At 53.4% G+C, this 17,975-nt stretch overlaps 6 protein-coding genes across 6 annotated transcripts; 3 read left to right on the top strand and 3 right to left on the bottom strand.

Moving 5' to 3' along the window:
* Positions 1-2,858: 2,858 nt before the first annotated feature.
* On the top strand, positions 2,859-5,144 carry N656DRAFT_547234 (general substrate transporter). The gene is made up of 3 exons (XM_064810037.1): positions 2,859-2,894; positions 3,044-3,731; positions 3,797-5,144. The coding sequence occupies exons 2-3, from the start codon at positions 3,214-3,216 to the stop codon at positions 4,836-4,838; spliced, it is 1,560 nt and encodes a 519-aa protein (XP_064672362.1). The 5' UTR covers positions 2,859-2,894; positions 3,044-3,213; the 3' UTR covers positions 4,839-5,144.
* Positions 5,145-5,251: 107 nt separating this feature from the next.
* N656DRAFT_547218 (uncharacterized protein) lies at positions 5,252-7,000 on the bottom strand. Its single transcript, XM_064810036.1, has 4 exons — positions 6,685-7,000; positions 6,569-6,629; positions 6,279-6,511; positions 5,252-6,222 (listed from the first exon to the last, which is right to left on the bottom strand). The coding sequence occupies exons 1-4, from the start codon at positions 6,725-6,727 to the stop codon at positions 5,450-5,452; spliced, it is 1,110 nt and encodes a 369-aa protein (XP_064672361.1). The 5' UTR covers positions 6,728-7,000; the 3' UTR covers positions 5,252-5,449.
* Positions 7,001-9,081: 2,081 nt separating this feature from the next.
* On the bottom strand, positions 9,082-10,940 carry N656DRAFT_547182 (uncharacterized protein). Its single transcript, XM_064810035.1, has 4 exons — positions 10,833-10,940; positions 10,134-10,670; positions 9,909-10,043; positions 9,082-9,836 (listed from the first exon to the last, which is right to left on the bottom strand). Exons 2-4 carry the CDS (start codon positions 10,623-10,625, stop codon positions 9,177-9,179), a joined length of 1,287 nt encoding a protein of 428 aa, XP_064672360.1. The 5' UTR covers positions 10,626-10,670; positions 10,833-10,940; the 3' UTR covers positions 9,082-9,176.
* Positions 10,941-11,225: 285 nt separating this feature from the next.
* N656DRAFT_835655 (TAF6-like protein) lies at positions 11,226-12,699 on the top strand (the record flags this gene model as incomplete). Its single annotated transcript, XM_064818759.1, has 2 exons — positions 11,226-11,613; positions 11,681-12,699. The coding sequence occupies 2 exons, from the start codon at positions 11,226-11,228 to the stop codon at positions 12,697-12,699; spliced, it is 1,407 nt and encodes a 468-aa protein (XP_064672359.1).
* Positions 12,700-13,042: 343 nt separating this feature from the next.
* Positions 13,043-14,374, bottom strand: N656DRAFT_547030 (fumarate reductase respiratory complex transmembrane subunit). Its single transcript, XM_064810034.1, has 4 exons — positions 14,121-14,374; positions 13,832-14,069; positions 13,652-13,733; positions 13,043-13,575 (listed from the first exon to the last, which is right to left on the bottom strand). The coding sequence occupies exons 1-4, from the start codon at positions 14,196-14,198 to the stop codon at positions 13,131-13,133; spliced, it is 843 nt and encodes a 280-aa protein (XP_064672358.1). The 5' UTR covers positions 14,199-14,374; the 3' UTR covers positions 13,043-13,130.
* Positions 14,375-16,406: 2,032 nt separating this feature from the next.
* Positions 16,407-17,936, top strand: N656DRAFT_796410 (uncharacterized protein; the record flags this gene model as incomplete). Its single annotated transcript, XM_064817519.1, has 1 exon — positions 16,407-17,936. One exon carries the CDS (start codon positions 16,407-16,409, stop codon positions 17,934-17,936), a length of 1,530 nt encoding a protein of 509 aa, XP_064672357.1.
* Positions 17,937-17,975: the final 39 nt, after the last annotated feature.

Genomic DNA, 17,975 nt, shown 5'->3' with positions numbered 1-17,975 from the left:
GAATGTCGCCGATCTCATTTCCTAAGCTGTCAAGGATCCGGACGCACTCAGCAACAGATTAGATAGGAAGCCCTTCGGGGCACTGGTGGACGTATGGTTCAACCAGGCGGTGGAGGAAAGGGGCCTGATCTCCAAGAGGTATGATGTTACCACGACAACCTAATGGGCATGGTCCATGAGTTAACCTTCAATCCATCAGGCCATACCAAGATTGCAGAATGGATAGCGTGTCTGCTCCCGCTTTTGGGGGCAAAAAATGATAGAGCGCAGAAGTCGAACGGCATAGCGAGTCCAGTTCGGGCGTGCCGGATATGGAACGTACGTAGGGCCAGTCATCTGTTGATATCGATGATAATCAAGACAAGAGACTAGTCGACCATATCGAAAGGCATTCATTTACCTTTCGTAGTTCTTACCTGTTCCGCTCTCACGAGATTGTATCCCGCTGTCTCTACCTTACTTTGTTGATGTTTGATTGCTGACATCCGATCGAAGGGTTAAAGAAAGATGTGTCCTTTGAGTCCCCGTCCCGTTGCCCAGTTGAAGCTTGAACAGTGCTAGGATGCTAGAACAGCGTTCCATCTCAACCGGGCGGTTTCGCCAAGTGATTTAGGATAGTCAAAGTCATATTATGATTTCGTGTCCTTGGACTGCGAGACTGCTAGTAGTCCGCATCATCGTATCACGGCATTCGGCCGGGGCAAAGAAAGCCCCGAATCAGACGATGAGTGCCCTCTGATACTTTAGTGCATACCTGACCGGCCTAACCCCAAGGGTTGATATCCTACTTGTCGACCCTTCAGTGTAAAGCAGCACATTGTCAGTGACCAAGTTCTTGGGTGAATTGGGGAATCCTTGCCGGGTTCAGGCCCCGGACCTTCCCTACACGTAGAAACGTGGTACGAACACCCATGATAACTATTGTCTATGGGTATGTCGACCGTTTGGACGCTCTGCAATATAATCTCATGAGTGGTACACATGAAAACCGAGACAGGGAGCAGGACAACTTACAGTGACTGCACTCGATCCATTCTGCCTTTTTGCAGTACCCGTGATACTAGGTTTCCGAATAGATAGATCAGAATCTGGGGAGTCTCCACGTCTCCGAATCCCGAAACATACCTAGGTGTCAGCTGCTATGTAAAGTCAGACCTACACATAACGATCAGAGGTATAACGATTACCTGCACTTAACGGTTAATACCCTGAGCCCATCGTTATTTGTATGGGAGATTGCAATTACCTGTCTACTAAGATAATCGTTAAAATCTCTGCTGAGTAATACGGAGGTTGGGGCCAAAAGTATTCACCACCTTCCCCTTGCCAAGAATGCCAAGGCCGCGAATACAGTAAGGTTCGCACAGTCGCAGCCAGCCACCTAAAACGAGGCACTGTAACGCACAATAGCATGCCCACTTACAGGGCCAATTACAGGGCCATTTCAGTACCCACTCCAGTGAGATTTGCGAGGGAACGCTATTCCCAAAGAAAATACAGTGTGTCTCCCTTCCCTCTGGCTTCTCACACGCAGACAGGCTTGGCACTAGCAGGAGGGTGGTGAATACTTTTGGCCCCAACCTCCGTACATACAAATCGCTATAGTCAGGGGGTTCTCAGAGCTTTGGCCTCCCCAAAATGGTTAGCTAAGTAGCCTTGGGGAACCGCTGAACCTGCGATTTTACTGGTCGAGAGGCGGGACTGTCCCACAAATTACCCTCTTGGGCAGGAAGTCGGTCAACTCTAGATAGCGATAACCTGGAATCAACGGTCAAATTTCTGTAACCGACCCAATCGTTATGTGCAGGTTAGCCTGTAGATATCCCTAGGTGTTGTAAGCTGAGGTAAGGGAGCCCGTGCTTTCTCTTTGCTCTTCGCACAAACAAAACGGCAATTTGAAGCGTGGGCACAAGAGTGATCAGCGGTGAGATGTCGCTGCAAGATTGACAAAGCAGGAAGGTGGGATGGTGCTCGGCTAGTATACCGGTAGATACAAGTCGAGAGAAGATAACATTTCTCGGGTTTGTGATCACCGATAGAAAAACACACCCAGTTCTGCAAACTGCCTTGCGTTAGTGTGTTAACAAATCTCTTTCATCCGAGATGCTGAATTGTACATCGATATTCGTTCGTTACAGGAGGTGTTCGCAAACTTCGCATTGCTTTGCGTTGGCTGCTCTACAACTCGGTACTTGATGGATGACGAGACAGGGTTCCCTTCCCCCCGCTCCTGCCTGTCCTACGTAGGATTTCCCCCGCATTTTCGTTTCGAGGCTTCGGTGGGACGATTTCCCCAAGGTAAGACCAAATCCAGTTTGCTTGTTTGTTAACGGTTCATATGAAGCTCAATATGAGGGATATCGAGAAGCCCTCGAACCACTTGGGTCTCGACTCTGCAGCCCTTTCACAGCGCTGCACATGTGCAAGGCACAAGAAATCGGACTTTTCATCAAGCATCCAGTTACACAATCTTATTTAAAGACAAAGTTTGCACTGTGTTGAACGTTTCAACGGCCTGACAAATGGTGTGCTTGGCAGAGATCATTAGAGCACACCCTCCGCGCTTTGCCAAGGTGAATCAAGCATCTGCCAAGGCGCCTGGCAAGCCACGATCTCGGCCTGGGCAGGGCAAAATCTCCCAAACCGTTTGAACGATGCCGAGAAATTCACGCGACAGTGAGAACATCACGCATCTCGAAGACCTGGCGGATTTTATGGCCTCGGTGGCAATCACCAACTGTTAACCGACCCCGCAGCACCCACTGCCATGTTCAACGGTTCTGGTGTACCGTCGGCGGGAGGGATCAGCGAATGGATACTCGAACGAACCGGGGGGAGGCGCTGACCCGCCACCCTTTCCCATCTCCCGACCCCCCGGCTCCTAGGGCACCGAGGTACGTAGCACACGATGCCCGGCGAGTGACGAAATGCGCGGATGCGGGAGGTGCTTAGAAGAGGAGGAGGGACAACGTTTAATTCACCGATCAATCCCCCATGTGCTAGCCACAGCCGACGGTGAGACATACTTAAAGGCTCTTAACAGGCTCTTAAATGGTCCAAGTCTAAAGTCCAGGCCCAGTCAGCTCTTATTCATGACCATTTCCATTTCCCACTCTCGTCCTGTCCTCCTCCTCTCCTCCCCTCATCATTCCTCATCAGGGAGCCGGGTAATTTCCCGTTCAGATCCGAGGTCAACCGGGTAGTTCTCCCGTCATGGAGTCGACACACGAACCAGCCGACCCCGTCGCCAAGGGAGTACTGGCGACGGCCAAACAGTCATGGAAGGACTTGTTCACCTTCAAGCAGCGCGTCGTCGTGACGAACGAGCTGGGTGAAACATCTACTGAATGGGCCCGCCCAGTGCCGCTGCGCAACCCCGTCAGCCTGCTTGCCCAGCTTTCGGCCCGCGACTGGCTCTTCTTCCTCGTCGGCTTCGCTGCATGGACCGCCGACGCCTTTGACTTTCACGCCCTCTCGATCCAGCAGGTCAAGCTAGCCGAGTATTATGGCACTTCAAAGACGAATGTCTCGACCGCCATCACCCTGACCTTGCTGCTCAGATCGGTCGGCGCCGCTATCTTTGGCATGGCTGGCGACCAATTTGGACGGAAGTGGCCCATGGTGTTCAACATGGTCGTGCTGGGCGTCTTGCAGATTGCAACCATCTACAGCACAAAGTTTGAGGAATTCCTGGCTGTGCGCGCCTTGTTTGGCCTGTTCATGGGCGGAGTGTAAGCTGCACCCAACCGATGCTTCAGCCTGTAAGCTTAGTAGAAGTTTCGCTGACCCCGGCCAGATACGGCAACGCCATCGCCATGGCGCTCGAGAACAGCCCTACAGATGCCCGAGGTCTCATGTCTGGCATCCTGCAACAAGGCTATGCGTTCGGCTATGTCTGCGCGGCCTGCGCCAACCTCGGCGTCGGCGGCGGCGATCAAAGCTGGAAGACCGTCTTTTGGATTGCCGCCGGCCTGTCCATCGGCGTGGGCGTCATCCGATGCTTCTTCCCCGAGTCTAAGCAGTTCAGAGAGGCTCGCAAGGCGGGCAAGGCTCACGCCAGCTTTGCGGATTTCTGGAAAGAATCCAAGATGATGCTGGCCCAGGAGTGGAAGATGTGCATCTACTGCATCATCCTCATGACCTGGTTCAACTTTTACAGCCACACCTCCCAGGACAGCTACACGACCTTCATGCTGACCCAAAAGGAACTCGACAACTCGGGCGCCAGCCGCGCCAGCATCCTGATGAAGGTGGGCGCCTGCGTGGGCGGGACCATTCTCGGTTACACGTCGCAGTGGTTCGGTCGGCGACGGACCATCGTCGTGGCCGCCCTGATGAGCGGCTTTCTCATACCCGCCTGGATCCTGCCCGAGGGCGAGCGGGAGCTGTCGGTGTCTGGGTTCTTCCTGCAGTTCTTTGTGCAGGGCGCTTGGGGCGTCATCCCCATCCACCTCAACGAGCTGTCGCCGCCGGCCTTCCGCTCGTCCTTCCCCGGCATCACGTACCAGCTCGGCAACATGATCTCGTCCCCCTCGGCCCAGATCGTTAATGCTATTGCTGAGTCCCACAACGTCCGCACCGCGTCGGGGAAGTTGGCTAATGGATATGGCCCTACCATGGGTATTGCCACGGCTATTATTGCGACGGGGATTATTGTTACCACGGCGCTCGGGCCTGAGAAGCGCGGCCGTGAGTTTGAGAAGGCCAGGCCGGCTGGCTTGAATTTGCCGCGCGAGGGGGGCAAAACGGTCCCGGATGATCTGGAGGCGGCGGAGGGTAAGCCGCAGGCGGAGCGGTTGGAGGTTGCGAATGAGGAACCGGTGAGGGAGAAGAACTGAGCGGTGTGTTGCTGCTGGGCATGCCAGGCTGGGCAGATGTATCCTGTTATGAAAACCAGTGTTGTGACTTTTCAGGGTACCAGTGTAATGAGTTTCTATGCAACGAAGATAATGACTTTCGATGCAAACAGGTGTGATGAACCCACGGAGAACCTTGTGCCATGGTCGACCATTGAGTGCAAACTGAAACCGATGTATAGAACTGTTCTTGCCCATGCAATGCAGGAAAATTTCCCAGTCAGTTTCTTTTCTCTAACCCTGATCTATCTTTTTGGTACCGGAGGAAGTGAAATGGTAGAGCCATAACCCCTGTTCTCGCATGGGATATAGTGATGTCAAACAAGTTGATGGTTGGCACAGATTGAAGCTTGAGCTGTCTCGGTTTTTGTTGACAACCCAAGAGGGAAATGGGCTGTTGAAAGCCCAGATTTGTGTATCCCTCGCCTTCTCCCTTCCGCTTTTTCACTCCTCTTTTAAACCATTGCCCTCCTATTCAGCAAATTCTCAAGCCGTCTTGCTGGTGACCCGGTGTGGTACAGTGCCAGGTGTGCCAATATGCGAGGGACACAGTGAGTGGTGTTCAGGTGTTGGCTGCCAGTGTCCGAGGAGGCTCAGTTCTCCCTTGGGCGGTTGGTCTCACTGCCAGACATGTGCTGCCAATCGCCCCAGGACTCTTGACTTCTTCGGTAGTGTTCGTCATCCTCGGCGCTGTATGCCGAGGGCGGTACCTCCTGAGCCCGAGGAGGAATATGTCTGACGGATCCAATGGGAAAGGCAGGGGTTTGCTCCGTGTTATAAGCATTGTTTCCTCCTGGCTGGGGACCGGTAACTGTATATCCAGTGGCTTCAACAGACAAGTCTTGTTGCATGCTAGCCGGGAAGCTATGAAGGACTGGTCTGACTGGGCCGTCGTTGTTCCAAGAGGTCGTAAGCTGCTGGAACTGAGTCGGGGGGGCTGGGTAGGGGCTCAAGACAGGGTTTGGAGAAGCATGGTTTGCTGAAGGCCTGGGCAAAATTGGAACTGGCGACGACTGAGGCGGTCGCCAGCCCTGCTCAGCCTGCTGCATGCTGTCCATATCGGACTCTTGACGTCGGCTAGCCTTGGTTGAACGCCGCCGGCGAGAACTAGCAGTTGCAGCAGAGCCACTCAACGTATTTTGAAGCGCCTGCTGCACCAAACGCCTCTCGCAGTCGGTCTGGCTTTTCCTGAAGTTAGAGTAGATCAGCATGGCAATGTCTGATGCCACGGCGTCGGGATATTGGGTGCCGCTCTTTCGAAGCATCTCTGCAACCTGCTCCCGTGACCGTTCTATCATGTGTCGTGTCGTGGACTCGGCGTCCCATGCGACTAGAAACTCGTATGCCTCAACACAGGGTTCGTAATCTGGGAGACATGGTCGGTTAGCCTCGGCGCCAATTCGTCATGAAAGGATGGCCAACCTGGAGATGGGATATCGGTATCATCTGGAAACAGAAGCTTCCACATATCCATCCAATTGCCAATTTTGGTGGTGTGTTTTCTCTCCATCAATCGATTATTCATGTCTACCGTAATCCCATCCTCAACCAGTCTTTCTTGGTGAGACTGGTTGGTAGTTTGGCACGTTGGGCTTGGTGTGCTCAGGTGCTGCACTAGGTCCGCTCTCGTCGCGAATGGACGCCGGCACCGGGGGCTAGATTTGATCAGCCATAAGTAAACATGGTAAGGTAATGACAGGAGAGATGTGTACCAGTCATGGTCGGAAGTATTTTCCCTTTTATGGAACTCTCTCACATGAATCCTAGGTGATACGTGTTAACAATTAGCGAGATATGAATGCGCCTGACGAGAGTGGACGTTACTAACTTGACCTCGCTTGGGTTCCTGAACTGCCTCGAGCATTTTTCATAGGTCCGATGGTTGAACCTCGCCTTGTTCCTCTTGCGGTAGGGGCAGCTCAAGGGCCTATCTTGGTTATGTTGAACGCGGCTGACGCTTCGGTTGCGTTGGGTTCCGCCTCCCTGCTCTTCCCAGTCATCCCCAGATTCCTCGTTCTGTTCATTTGTGTCTCCGTCGTCACCGGCAGTTCGCTCGTTACGGGAATCGGACCGGCACTCTCTGGAGTTATCTTCATAGGTGCTGTCTTGTGCCACCGTTTTCTCGTGGGATGTACCGGCCTGGTAAGCTCGCGACTGTGGGCGATGGGAGACGAGTGCCACAGACGGGTAGGTACCAGTAGTTCCGACTTTAACGCGCACACTGGAAGCATCATTGCTCGCTGGGATCTCCTCGTCGCCACTGGACCGGCGGACTAAGGGCGAGCTCGACCTGGCTGACAAAGCTGCTGTAAAGTCAGCTGCGGTTGAGTTGAGCTGGCAACGAGGGGTTCCGTTGTCTGGATGCCAGTCGTAGGAGTGGTCATCTCGACCCCTGAGGGCAGTTGATAAAGAACGGGATGGCTGCGAAACAGAATGCACGGCGATTTCTTCGTGGTCATGAAGGGTATAGTTTTTGCCAACAGAACGCATCGGAGAGGACGAGGCATCCCTCTCGCCCGGCAAAGGTGAGGCTGAAGGGGAAGAGTTGTGCAACGAGGAAGCGGCTGTGGGCGTTGGATCTTTGCTCTTGGAGGACACGGCCACCGAGTCGGACAAGGAGGCCGCCATGGCAAGTAATGCACACAAGAGCCACAAGTCAATATGGGTTCGCGAGCGATGAAACACGAGGAATCAAAAAGAGCGATATCCAAGCTTTAAATAAGGCATCCCTCAACGGCCTCCCCTGAAATAGGCTGTTATTGGGAAAGAAAAGAAACACACGGATACAAAACTCTAACAAAGGCACGGCTGCTTGGTGCTGATAAGAAGTTACAGCACGAGAACGAGCAGACCTTCGAACAATGAGGCTCAACAGTAGGGAGCTCCGCCTTGAAGCCAATAGGGGCTCTCCTAAGGAAGCTGCTGAGGCTCTTCGGGAGTACTCCCCCCTGTAGGTAACTAACCCAAGCCGTTTGAACGTACAGCGACGGGCCAAGGAAGGTCAGCGGCCCCAAGGTCACGCTGCAGGTCTGCCAGGTCAAGCCTCGACATAATCCCAGTGGCGTCTTATATACCGTATCATGATTGGTTTATTTTGAGATCGATAAACCAAAGTCTGTAAGGAACCATCCACAACACACCATCTCATCGAGATCAGCTCGCGGAGCCGCGGTGGAGTAGAGGCATCCTCAAACAATCATCGCCCAACTTGTGAGGCGTCCTGCCAGGTCAGCATCTAATCTTCACACCGACTTTCCGCAGAACAAATATAAGTGACTCAGAGCATTGTTGGCAGGAGGGAAAATTCACAGCTCGCAAGATCTGCTCCATGGAGCGCGCCCCCCATCGTCGTGTAACGGAACCAACAGGCGGCCAGGTCTGGGTGCGACTGCAACGCACCACAACCTGTTCAAGGCTGAACTAAGTTAACCGCGCGGCTCATAGCAGCACAGAGAACCGCGTTTGTGAAAAGCGACATGGCTGCCTTGGTTGCCTTGGGTTTCTGATTCTGCTTGTATCGCCCGTTAGTGAGCGTGAACCGAAGAGCAAAGACTCTCGAAAGTCGAAACTAAGCCATTAGGGGCAATGCCGTGTAACATATTGGCAAAATTGCAACCAATATCTCGATGCCAACTTGGCGTGTCAAGGCACGTCAGGAAATTTGGGTTGGAGACCCTTGCATTGCTGATTCCGAAAGCGGAGTGCAAGAGCCGTTCACCGACCTAACGTACCTATTTAAAATAAAAATGGCTAAACTGCTCAGCTAGCCCTAACCCTTTGCTTGACGGCCTTCCTAAATAGGTATAGCTGACAAGTGGAAAACCTGGGTTTCTGCCGGCCAAACTCCCAACGGCGAGGTGTTAGCACACTTCTTGCATTTTCCCAAAGGCCGAGCACACCTTGAGCAAAAAGTTGCATTTTCCCAACGGCGAGCACATTGTGGCCCACCCCGCCGCCAAGGAGGGCGCTACACTGGTGGTCAAGGCTGCCGCGGCTGGCCGCCGTGGTCGACTTATGGACGGTATATGCGGTCCGGCGAGGTGCACGAGTATAAGCCGACTGTCCTGGACGAAAAGAAAGCAACCGAGGTCTGGGAGGCGCTGTACAAGACGCTGAATAGGTAAGGTGCATCAACCTGGTATCCTGCTGAACCTCGGGCCTCAATGATTACATGTTCAGGTCCATCAAGCATGTACTACTAGTAGGTCACTTGCAGACGTGGGTTACTCGCGAATAAAGTAGGTACATTATAGGTTTGTGATAACAAGTCTTTGACATATCATGACTGCCTCATATGGACCCTCTGGCCCTTACTGCGGTCTATAAAGTAACCGTTAGGTCCAGCTTCTGAAGAACGGCTCTGCCCTCTTCATCCATCTCCAGTGCTTTACGCGCCGTATATAGTGGAAACCAAACCGAGCAGAGCCCGTACAACATGGATTCCTCCTGCAACAAGTATTCCATACTTTTGAATATATCGATACACAATTCGATATATGCGTCACGCAATTCTGTGGTGTTGTCGGCTATGGCGGTTTCAAATCGTTCCAACTCGGGATATCGCAGCAACAAGTTCCGGATCAGTGATATGCAGATAACCTGGAAGGACCAGAGGTGAGTGTAAACATTGGCGACACTCAAATCTCGAAACCACAACAAGGTATTGTTGCATCCAATGGTGTCTCCGGACGCGAGACGCCAATACATTGGTGCTGAGGAGTCATCGGTGAGTGAACAGCTCCATGCTTCAAGGTGCGCTCTGATGACCATTAACTCAGTGAGCCTCTTGCTGGCAGCCACTATAGCAATGCTCGGTGACTCGTCCTCAAGTGCATCACAGTCTTGCATGGTTTTCGGTAGCTTCGCTGCTAAGCTTAGGAGATTTTGTAACGGCGCGGCCTTGTTATGCTGAAAAGGCTTTTCAACCCAGTCTTGGTCCGCGAAGAATGTTGATTGGCGAAGGATGAAGGCTCTGAGAATCTAATAGGCAAGTTTTGTGAGTTTGAGGAACCTAGGCAAGGCAACTGATGCCCGTCTTGGTGCTGAACTTACCAATAGCGGTCTGAATCCAATGAATAACGTGTGATGAATGCCTTGGCTAAAGAGCTCTGGTGATGATGATCGGATCAGCTCGCTGATACCCCCTACATGCACAAGCCAACTATGAGGGTTGATCGGCGAGAGAACCTATTTGAAGTTATGGGGAGCTGTTAGCAAGTACTAGTAACTTGACACGGAAGTAAGTGTAAAACTTGAAGAGGAAAGCTGTGTTTCTACCTCTAACAAAGTAAGACACATCATTGCCGCTACCCGTTCAGCCTCATAGACATGCCCGGTTATCTGTAGGTCACGCTGCAGCAGACGCAGGGTATGCTCGTAGTGAGATGAGATGGGCTGAAGCAGGTTTCTACCAGTTCTGCGAGCTGTGATGGATAAGGCTAAAGCGTTGATGGCGAAGGCGAGGCATCCATTGGGGGCGCCGGTTGCGCCGACGCTAAGTTCAGGAAGAGCTGTGACCCAAGCGCCGCAAATCCGGGGCGAATGTAGGTTGGAGTTCGGAATACCATGTTGAAGTTCGCTGTGTGGGACGTAGTTGTGGAGGATTAACTGGATTTTATCGTCTAGAACACCTGGCAGTGAACGGTAGACGGGGTAGTCGCACGAACACCTAGTCTGCCATTTCACCAGGTTATCAGGCAATGATGGATCCGAGGGGGACGAGGCGTCACTCTGGGGATATAGAATCGGGTAAGGAGTGCCATGTCTCATGACAAACTGAAGAATTCTCACCAAGTCTAGACTGCACGCCGACCCCTGGTTGTCACATACATAAGCTGTCGAGAACAATGTATGGACTCCAGCAGGATATGCTCTGCTTTCTTCAGACGACGGAGCCTCTCTCCGGCCGTCCCTGGTCAACGGTGAGGGTGCTGCTGACGGGGCACGGTAAAAGTGGTTGTGGCGTAGCCTACACACCTGGATTAAGAGAGGTCGTCTTGAGACTTGACAATCATTGTGATAGAGAGTAGGATAAGTTGATTCAAACTGAGACCCGACGCCGCGAGATGTTGAACTGGGCAAAAACCGGACAATATTTTGGTTGAGTTGGTTGGTCTTGAATTTCAATTGATGGGGCGATGCACCCGCCACCTGTGGCTTTAGTCTAGCAGAGGCTTGCTTGGTATCGCACGGACTTCGTGACGACGTACCCCACCAAGCTAAGCTTCACCTCGGCCGCTTTTGCTCACCTTCCAAAAGTTGACTTTAACGGTATGGGCCGGGGGGTTACTTGAGCAACAGCCGCAACATCTGCACGATTTTTCACCTCGATCCCTCCAGCGTGTCAGCCTCGCATCGCATCGAGCGAAGATGGCAGCCAGCGAAGGGCCAAAACTTCTCTGGAACCCCGACAGCGTTCGAGATGTTGCCGACGCGTTAGGAATATCACTTGCCGATGAGCCTCTGCGGGTACTCGCCCAGGATGTCGAGTACCGCATCGGGCAAGTAATCGTCGAGTCGTTGCGCTTCATGCGCGCCGCCAACCGCACCACCCTCACCGTCCAGGACGTGTCGCAAGCGCTCAAGGTGCTCGACGTGGAACCGCTCTACGGTTATGAATCCACACGGCCGCTGCGTTACGGCGAGGCCAGCCTTGGCCCTGGGCAGCCGCTCTACTACATCGATGACGAGGAGGTCGATTTTGAGAAGGTCATCAACGCGCCGTTACCAAAGGTCCCACGAGACATGAGCTTCACAGGTATGTTTTGCGATGAAGAGCCATATGTTTGACTTACCACAGGCTAATCTCTTGCTTTTCTACTCAGCCCATTGGCTCGCCGTCGAAGGCGTCCAGCCGTCCATCCCCCAGAACCCGACAACCGCCGAAACCTCGTCAAAAGACCTCTTGCCCAAGGGGCCCGGTGCAAATCCCGCCCTGGCTGCCCTCGCTGGCAACGACAACGTCTCCTTCCGACCCTTAGTCAAGCATGTCATCAGCAAGGAACTGATACTATACTTTGACAAAATCCAAGCCGCTATTCTGGACGATGACCCGGATGAGGAGAAGACGCGGCTGCGTGAAGCAGCTCTCGAATCCGTCCGCTCCGATCCCGGCCTGCACCAACTGCTCCCGTATTTCGTGACCTTTATCACCAACCAAGTCACCCACCGGCTCGACGACCTGTTTGTCCTCCGACAGATGATGGAGCTGGCCGAGGCCGTAATCCAAAACCCAAACCTTTTCCTAGACCCGTACGCGAGCTCCCTCTCGGCCCCCGTGCTGACCTGCCTCATGTCGCGCAAGCTGGGCGGCGGGGCGGCCGACGAGGAGCAGGGCGCCGAAGCCGTGCGCGAGCAGTACCGGCTGCGCGAGCTGGCGGCCAGCCTGCTCGAGATGATTGCGCGCAAGTACGGGGCGACCAGCGCGCTGCTGCGGCCCAAGCTGACGCGCACCTGCCTCAAGCACTTCCTCGACCCGACGCGCAGCCCCGCCGTCCTGTTCGGCGCCATCAGCGGCGTGGCCGCCGCCGGCGGGCCCGAGGCCGTCCGCGTCCTGGTGCTTCCTAACCTGAAGAGCTTTGACGCGGCCGTCCTGCAGCCCCTGCACGACAAGGGCGAGGCGCACGCGCTAGAGTTTGAGATGCTCGTGGGCGGCATCATGAAGGCTATTGAAAGCCTTGTGGGCAGCGATAAGGCCGTTTCGAATGGGGTAAACGGGGTCGACCTGTCGAGGGAGACTGAGCAGGTTGTTGAGTTTTTGGGCCCAATCATTGGGCACAGAGTGGGACGGTTGGGGAATCACGCCTTGAACAGGGCCATTCTGGAGGTCCGGCATTTGGACTGATTTTCGCCTACCTCTTCGTCGCTCGACTTATTGGGGATTATAGGCGCATCGGTCAGCACGGCGTTGGCGTTCGGGGGCAGATGGTTTATTAGGTACCCCAGGAGTTCCGGCGTTGCTGTTTGGGAGGGATGGACATTGCGTCACGGCCAACACGGGGATCTTGAGTAAAATGATATGCACCGACTCGGGAGGACTAAACAAATTGCTCGTAATGTCAAGAAATATTGTGACAAAGAGACAGGTCTGCTCGGGCATGGAATATCCATACACAGTGGACTGGTTTAGTGTCCCCTCCTCTCTCCGAACCAACTATTGTAACAATCCCTTCCCCAATCCGATATTGGTCTTTCCCAGCTCATAAAGCTCTTTCCATTGTATTTTACCATTTCTTTCACACACACATCCTGAGCCCACCCCACCCACGGCAGTGATTAGAGGAAGAACGCCAGATACAACCCCCCAACGATGGACGCCCCCCAGAGGTACCACCCGGTCTTGATGATGGTCTGCCGCTTGAACCCAACACCAATATCGAAAAGCAGGTGCCGCACGCCGTTGAAGGCGTGGAAGGCAAAAGGCCACGCGACCAGGAACTTGAGCGCGCCCTTGGCGGCGAGAGGGAGAGCGCCAAAGGCCGCGGCGAGCGAGGCGCTCTCGAGGTGCCAGCCCAGCAGCGGCGCGGCCAGGTAGGCCGTCGCGAACACGTACAGGCCGCCGCTGAAGGCCGAGCCCGTGATGCGCTGCCACGCGGACCCGCCGAACCACGTCTGCTGCTTGTCGTAGATGTCGAGGTGTGGGGAGACCGGTCGGTTGAGGCGCTGTTTGGCGAGTAGGGCGCGGGCTTCGTCGCCTGAGATCTTTTGCGTTGCTACGGGTCTGGATTTTTTGTAAGTGTGAGTGTATGGTTCTTAGAATTGGTTGCCGCTAGGTCTCCACGTCCTAGGGTACGGACCTGATTTGGCTGGTTGTTAAGGGCTGGGCCAACGCCAGCTTGGCGACGTTGGCTGCGAAGAAGGCGTTCGGCTTGCCGGCTACTGCTACTGTTGCAGAGGCACGAGGTTAGTTTCCTTCAATTGTGCATGCGTCATTCCGGGCTACTGAGCGGAAAAGGTCTTGATCGAGCATCGCGTACCTCGGCGTAGCGCCGTCAATCCTGCTCTTTGGGCAATCATGGTTGTGGGCTGGCAGCAGAGGACCAGTAGTGTAGCTATTGTTCTCCGGTTGCGAGATTTGAGGTCGATGATGCCGGCACTGTAAAGTTGCCCATCGGAATCGCCCCGGCAAGGTCGGCACCTCGGCTCCAACGGCCAATGAGAGCCCCTGCAATTCGAATGCATGGACTGATTGGGTGCAGCGGCCTGGTCTCCACTCTACCCCGTGATCAGTCATGTGATGCATTGCCTGCCAGTCGTGCTTATTACCAAATGTGAGCTCCACCAAAATTTCTCTCTTTTTCCCTTTCTCTTCTTCAGATAGTCATGGGCACTCAACCGCGGCATTGCTGCGTTTTGATCGGCGATGCGTACGTGGTATTGGGCACTTTGGTGTCTATGGGTGCTCAGAGAAGAAAGAGATCCGTCGTTAATCACTGTCGTCAGTTATTTCCTCAGTCTGGCGATTGTTTCATTTTTGAGATCTACATTCTCCCGGTCCAAGGAACCATGATGGACGAACGCAAACAAAAACTTTGCTGAGTGTCTGCTCTCTAATGATGGATCGTCTGGTCTATGCTCACATGAATGATGTCCCCATGCCGTCCTGTCTATTGGGTTCCCACTGCCGCTGTATTCCCGGCGCTGCTCGTCTTTTTCCCATCATGCTTTGCTAGAACATCGCGATTGCTTTTGTCCGTCACATCTCGTGATCTATAGGGCGCCTGTCAGCTGTTAGCACATGGACAGTCTGCCATGTATGCCAATCTTTCAAGACAACAACCTTTGACTGATGCCTATCGGAAGCCAGACCGTTGTCTGCTCAATCCTCAGCGGATGCGGCATTCGCAACCGTCCCGTGCGATATCTGCCTAGGGAGGAGTTTGCATCGTGCTGGTAGTGGTGCCAGATATCGATCCAACTTAAAGCGATTCCGTTGCGGTCGCCATATTTCCGGCGGGGAGAGCTCGGGACGGTTCCTCCGATTATCACCAGCATCTTGGCCCAGGTGTTCGCAAGCCCACGAGACGTCGTTAGAGGTCGTATCTTCGCCCTTGAAACTGTATCTCCTGATGAGCTGGGAGATGTTGAAATAGTCTCTGAGTCTGGAAACAAAGGCACTGCAGATGCCAAGGCGCCGGGAGACATGTTGGGACCCGGACTGGCACCAACAAAACCGGGAGTGCCGACTACCAAACTCGGTGATCCACATTGTGGCTCGAACTCAATGCCCCTTCTGGGCCGAACTTGCTCAAGCCTGATCAGGACAAATCCGTGGCAATATTGCTCAACGCCCAGTAACTGAAGCTCAGGCTCCGGTGATAAAATCATCGGATAGTTGCAAGATTTAGATGACGGCAAGGGATTAGCCTGAGGTCCTGAAGATCTTACAGTCAGGGGCGATTCTTTCAGTGTATATATATAGTAGGTATTAATAGATCCCCAACTCCGACTCCCTCCTTTGTGCCTATGTATGCATCTCCAACTCCCGTCATCCCCTTTGTTACCTTGAGCAGATTAGTATGGGCTTACTAAGGTACTTCTATGTTCCCGCTATCTCTTCTCGTCGCTATTGTTCTACGTATTTGAAGTATTTTTCCGTATGTGGCTGTACTTTGTGGTCTAGCACCGTCACTTACACATTTACACATTCTGGTTCTTACCAGAGTCAGTAGCGCGAGAATGCTTCTCCTGCTATCAACATTCACCCTTCCCCTCTCCTCCCGGTTTCCAGGACAGCGTGAAGAAGACAGCATCTGCAAGCGCCATTTGACCTATAATGATACTAGTATCATTTGGGCATCCTTAAAGAATAGAGTGTACCCAGTACAAGGTATTCCTTGGTACTCAAAATCCGTGCTTGCTTTGTTTTGATTACTCTCCAAGTCCTGATGACATTTCCCCTTTCTTTCCGGTCCACGTCCCTTTAACACTTGCTTCAAGTTACCTACCCCCTAGTCACAGCTGGTATTCCAATGTAGAGCATCCCTAACAATGAATGTGCTATACAAGACCCTCCATATCATGCTAGGTCCTTAAATTCAACCTTGTACTTGTACGTACACTATCTCAGTTTGCGTAGCCCTATTCTCCGGAGCATTATTGGGGCGGTAGGTAGCAGTTTTCAAGTTACTGGAGAGTCCAACGATGGACTCAACTGTCATGCGCCACTCTGCGAGTTAGAGATGAACTCGACCCGTATGGTGATGTCGAGGGACGTGTGAAGCGGAGTCGACCCCTTGTGCTCGTTATTGCGGGTATCCTCTCGGCGTTGCGCCCTGAGCTTCATGATTCTAGCATCAGGGCAGCGCCCTTATCCTGGACCCACGATGACTTGATTTCGTGATTATAGGTAGCCTAGCTTCTTGCTTCGTAAAGCTTTCTTCCAGTCTCCTCCCAAACCATTCACAGTCTCTCATTGTTGCTTTCAACATTCAAGCTTTGAATCATCACAGCCTGAGACCGCCTTTGGGCATCCTTCCCGTTTCCCCCGTCCCGAACAATCTGAAACCTCTTTGATACTTGAAACCGGGCTTTGTTTTGCTGCTGGCAGCCATGGCGCTCTTTGACGACCTCCCTGTCGAGCTACTCAGACAGATCGCTGGTGACATCAAAAACATCGACGACCTCCTGAACTTCCGCAAAGCCAGCGCGAAGATCTATTTTGCGACCTCGGACATCTTCGCGCGCCGGGTCCAGAATTTGCGATGGATCGTGGCTCCCCACAGTCTAAACATCCTGGAGAACATGATTGGCAACAACGCCGCTTTGGCCGGGGAACTGCGTGTTCTCCGTCTCACATCGCACTACATACCAATGTTCCATTACCAGCTCTTCAATCTCAGACCTGGCCTGTGGAACATGTTCGCAGATTACAGTGATTCTCCAGAGTGTCAGGCTTTCGTCATGGCCCAGGGTCAGTTCATTCATACCAGGGCCGACTTGGCAACCCTGATACGCATCCTTGACCAACTCCCAAGCCTCGAGCACCTTGAGGTCACCGACGGGCAGTACGTGCGTGACAGTATCGCCAAAGAGTTCCAGATATACGAGCCCAGCAGGTGCTATGGCTTGGACAATGCCGCGAGGGTGCCGGGCCTTCGGTACGACAGCCTGGCATCACCCGTGCAAGTATATTGGACCATGGGCATAGTGATGGGGATGAATCCTGGTATGAGCGGATTGGCATATAATTTCCATCTTGTTCTCCTCGCACTGGCCGCCACACGACATCCAATCCGCTCCCTCCGAATCTGGCATTGGGATAACGATAATGTCATGGACCACGTCTCGGTGGAAGCCGTCATCGTCCGGACCTGGCACTACATCACACCAGACAAGGAGGAAATCCTGAACGGCCTGGCCGCGAGCTTTGCCGATCTACGAACCTTTTCTCTGATGCTGCGGTATAAGCACGACGTACGGGGAGAATACACGGACCAGGAAACCTGGCTCGCCGACATCCTTCAGCAAGCCCCGAACCTGCGCCATCTGTGTCTCATGTTCGACAATACCATCAACAACACCGTCCAGAACCACGCCACCCTGGCCAGGTACTTCTCGACCTTTTCGCAGAGGGTGATGCTGAGAAACCTGCGCGTCCTGGAGCTCCTAGATGCCACGGTCAGATATATCGACGTGTCGAATCTCGTCCGGCGCGTACGGAAGACAATGACGCGTTTCAAACTCTACAATACGGTCCTCGTCGGTGGCACTTGGAATTCCTTCTTCAGGATGCTGCACATCATGTACACAGCCATGTACAACTCACATAACCCTGATTACGATGCTTCATCCGTGCCCGAGCAGATCTGGCTGGGGTTCTCCTGGCTGAAGGAAGTGCGCAGAGCTGGAACATCAACAATAAACGGCCAGGAGCCGGCCGAGTGTCCTAACAGAATCCTCGTCTTCGACCACAGAGGGCGGGACGGCTGCATGAGTTGCCACAACCCAGTTTGGATCCGTCGGAGGCGCTTCTGCATCCATGCCAGCTTCGCCTGCGACCTTAAGCGGCGCGAGATGGAGACTGGCCGTATACCCACCGGCTTACAGGTGCTGTTGGACGCGGAGCTTGAGGATTTTTGAGAGGAGATAATGTGCTGGGAAAGGAATATCGATTGGTGA

Source organism: Canariomyces notabilis, assembly GCF_033297395.1.
Source record: "Canariomyces notabilis strain CBS 508.74 unplaced genomic scaffold N656scaffold_5, whole genome shotgun sequence".
In the NCBI taxonomy this organism is placed as follows: Eukaryota; Fungi; Ascomycota; class Sordariomycetes; order Sordariales; family Chaetomiaceae; genus Canariomyces; species Canariomyces notabilis.
This window is presented reverse-complemented; position numbering and strand designations above follow the sequence as displayed.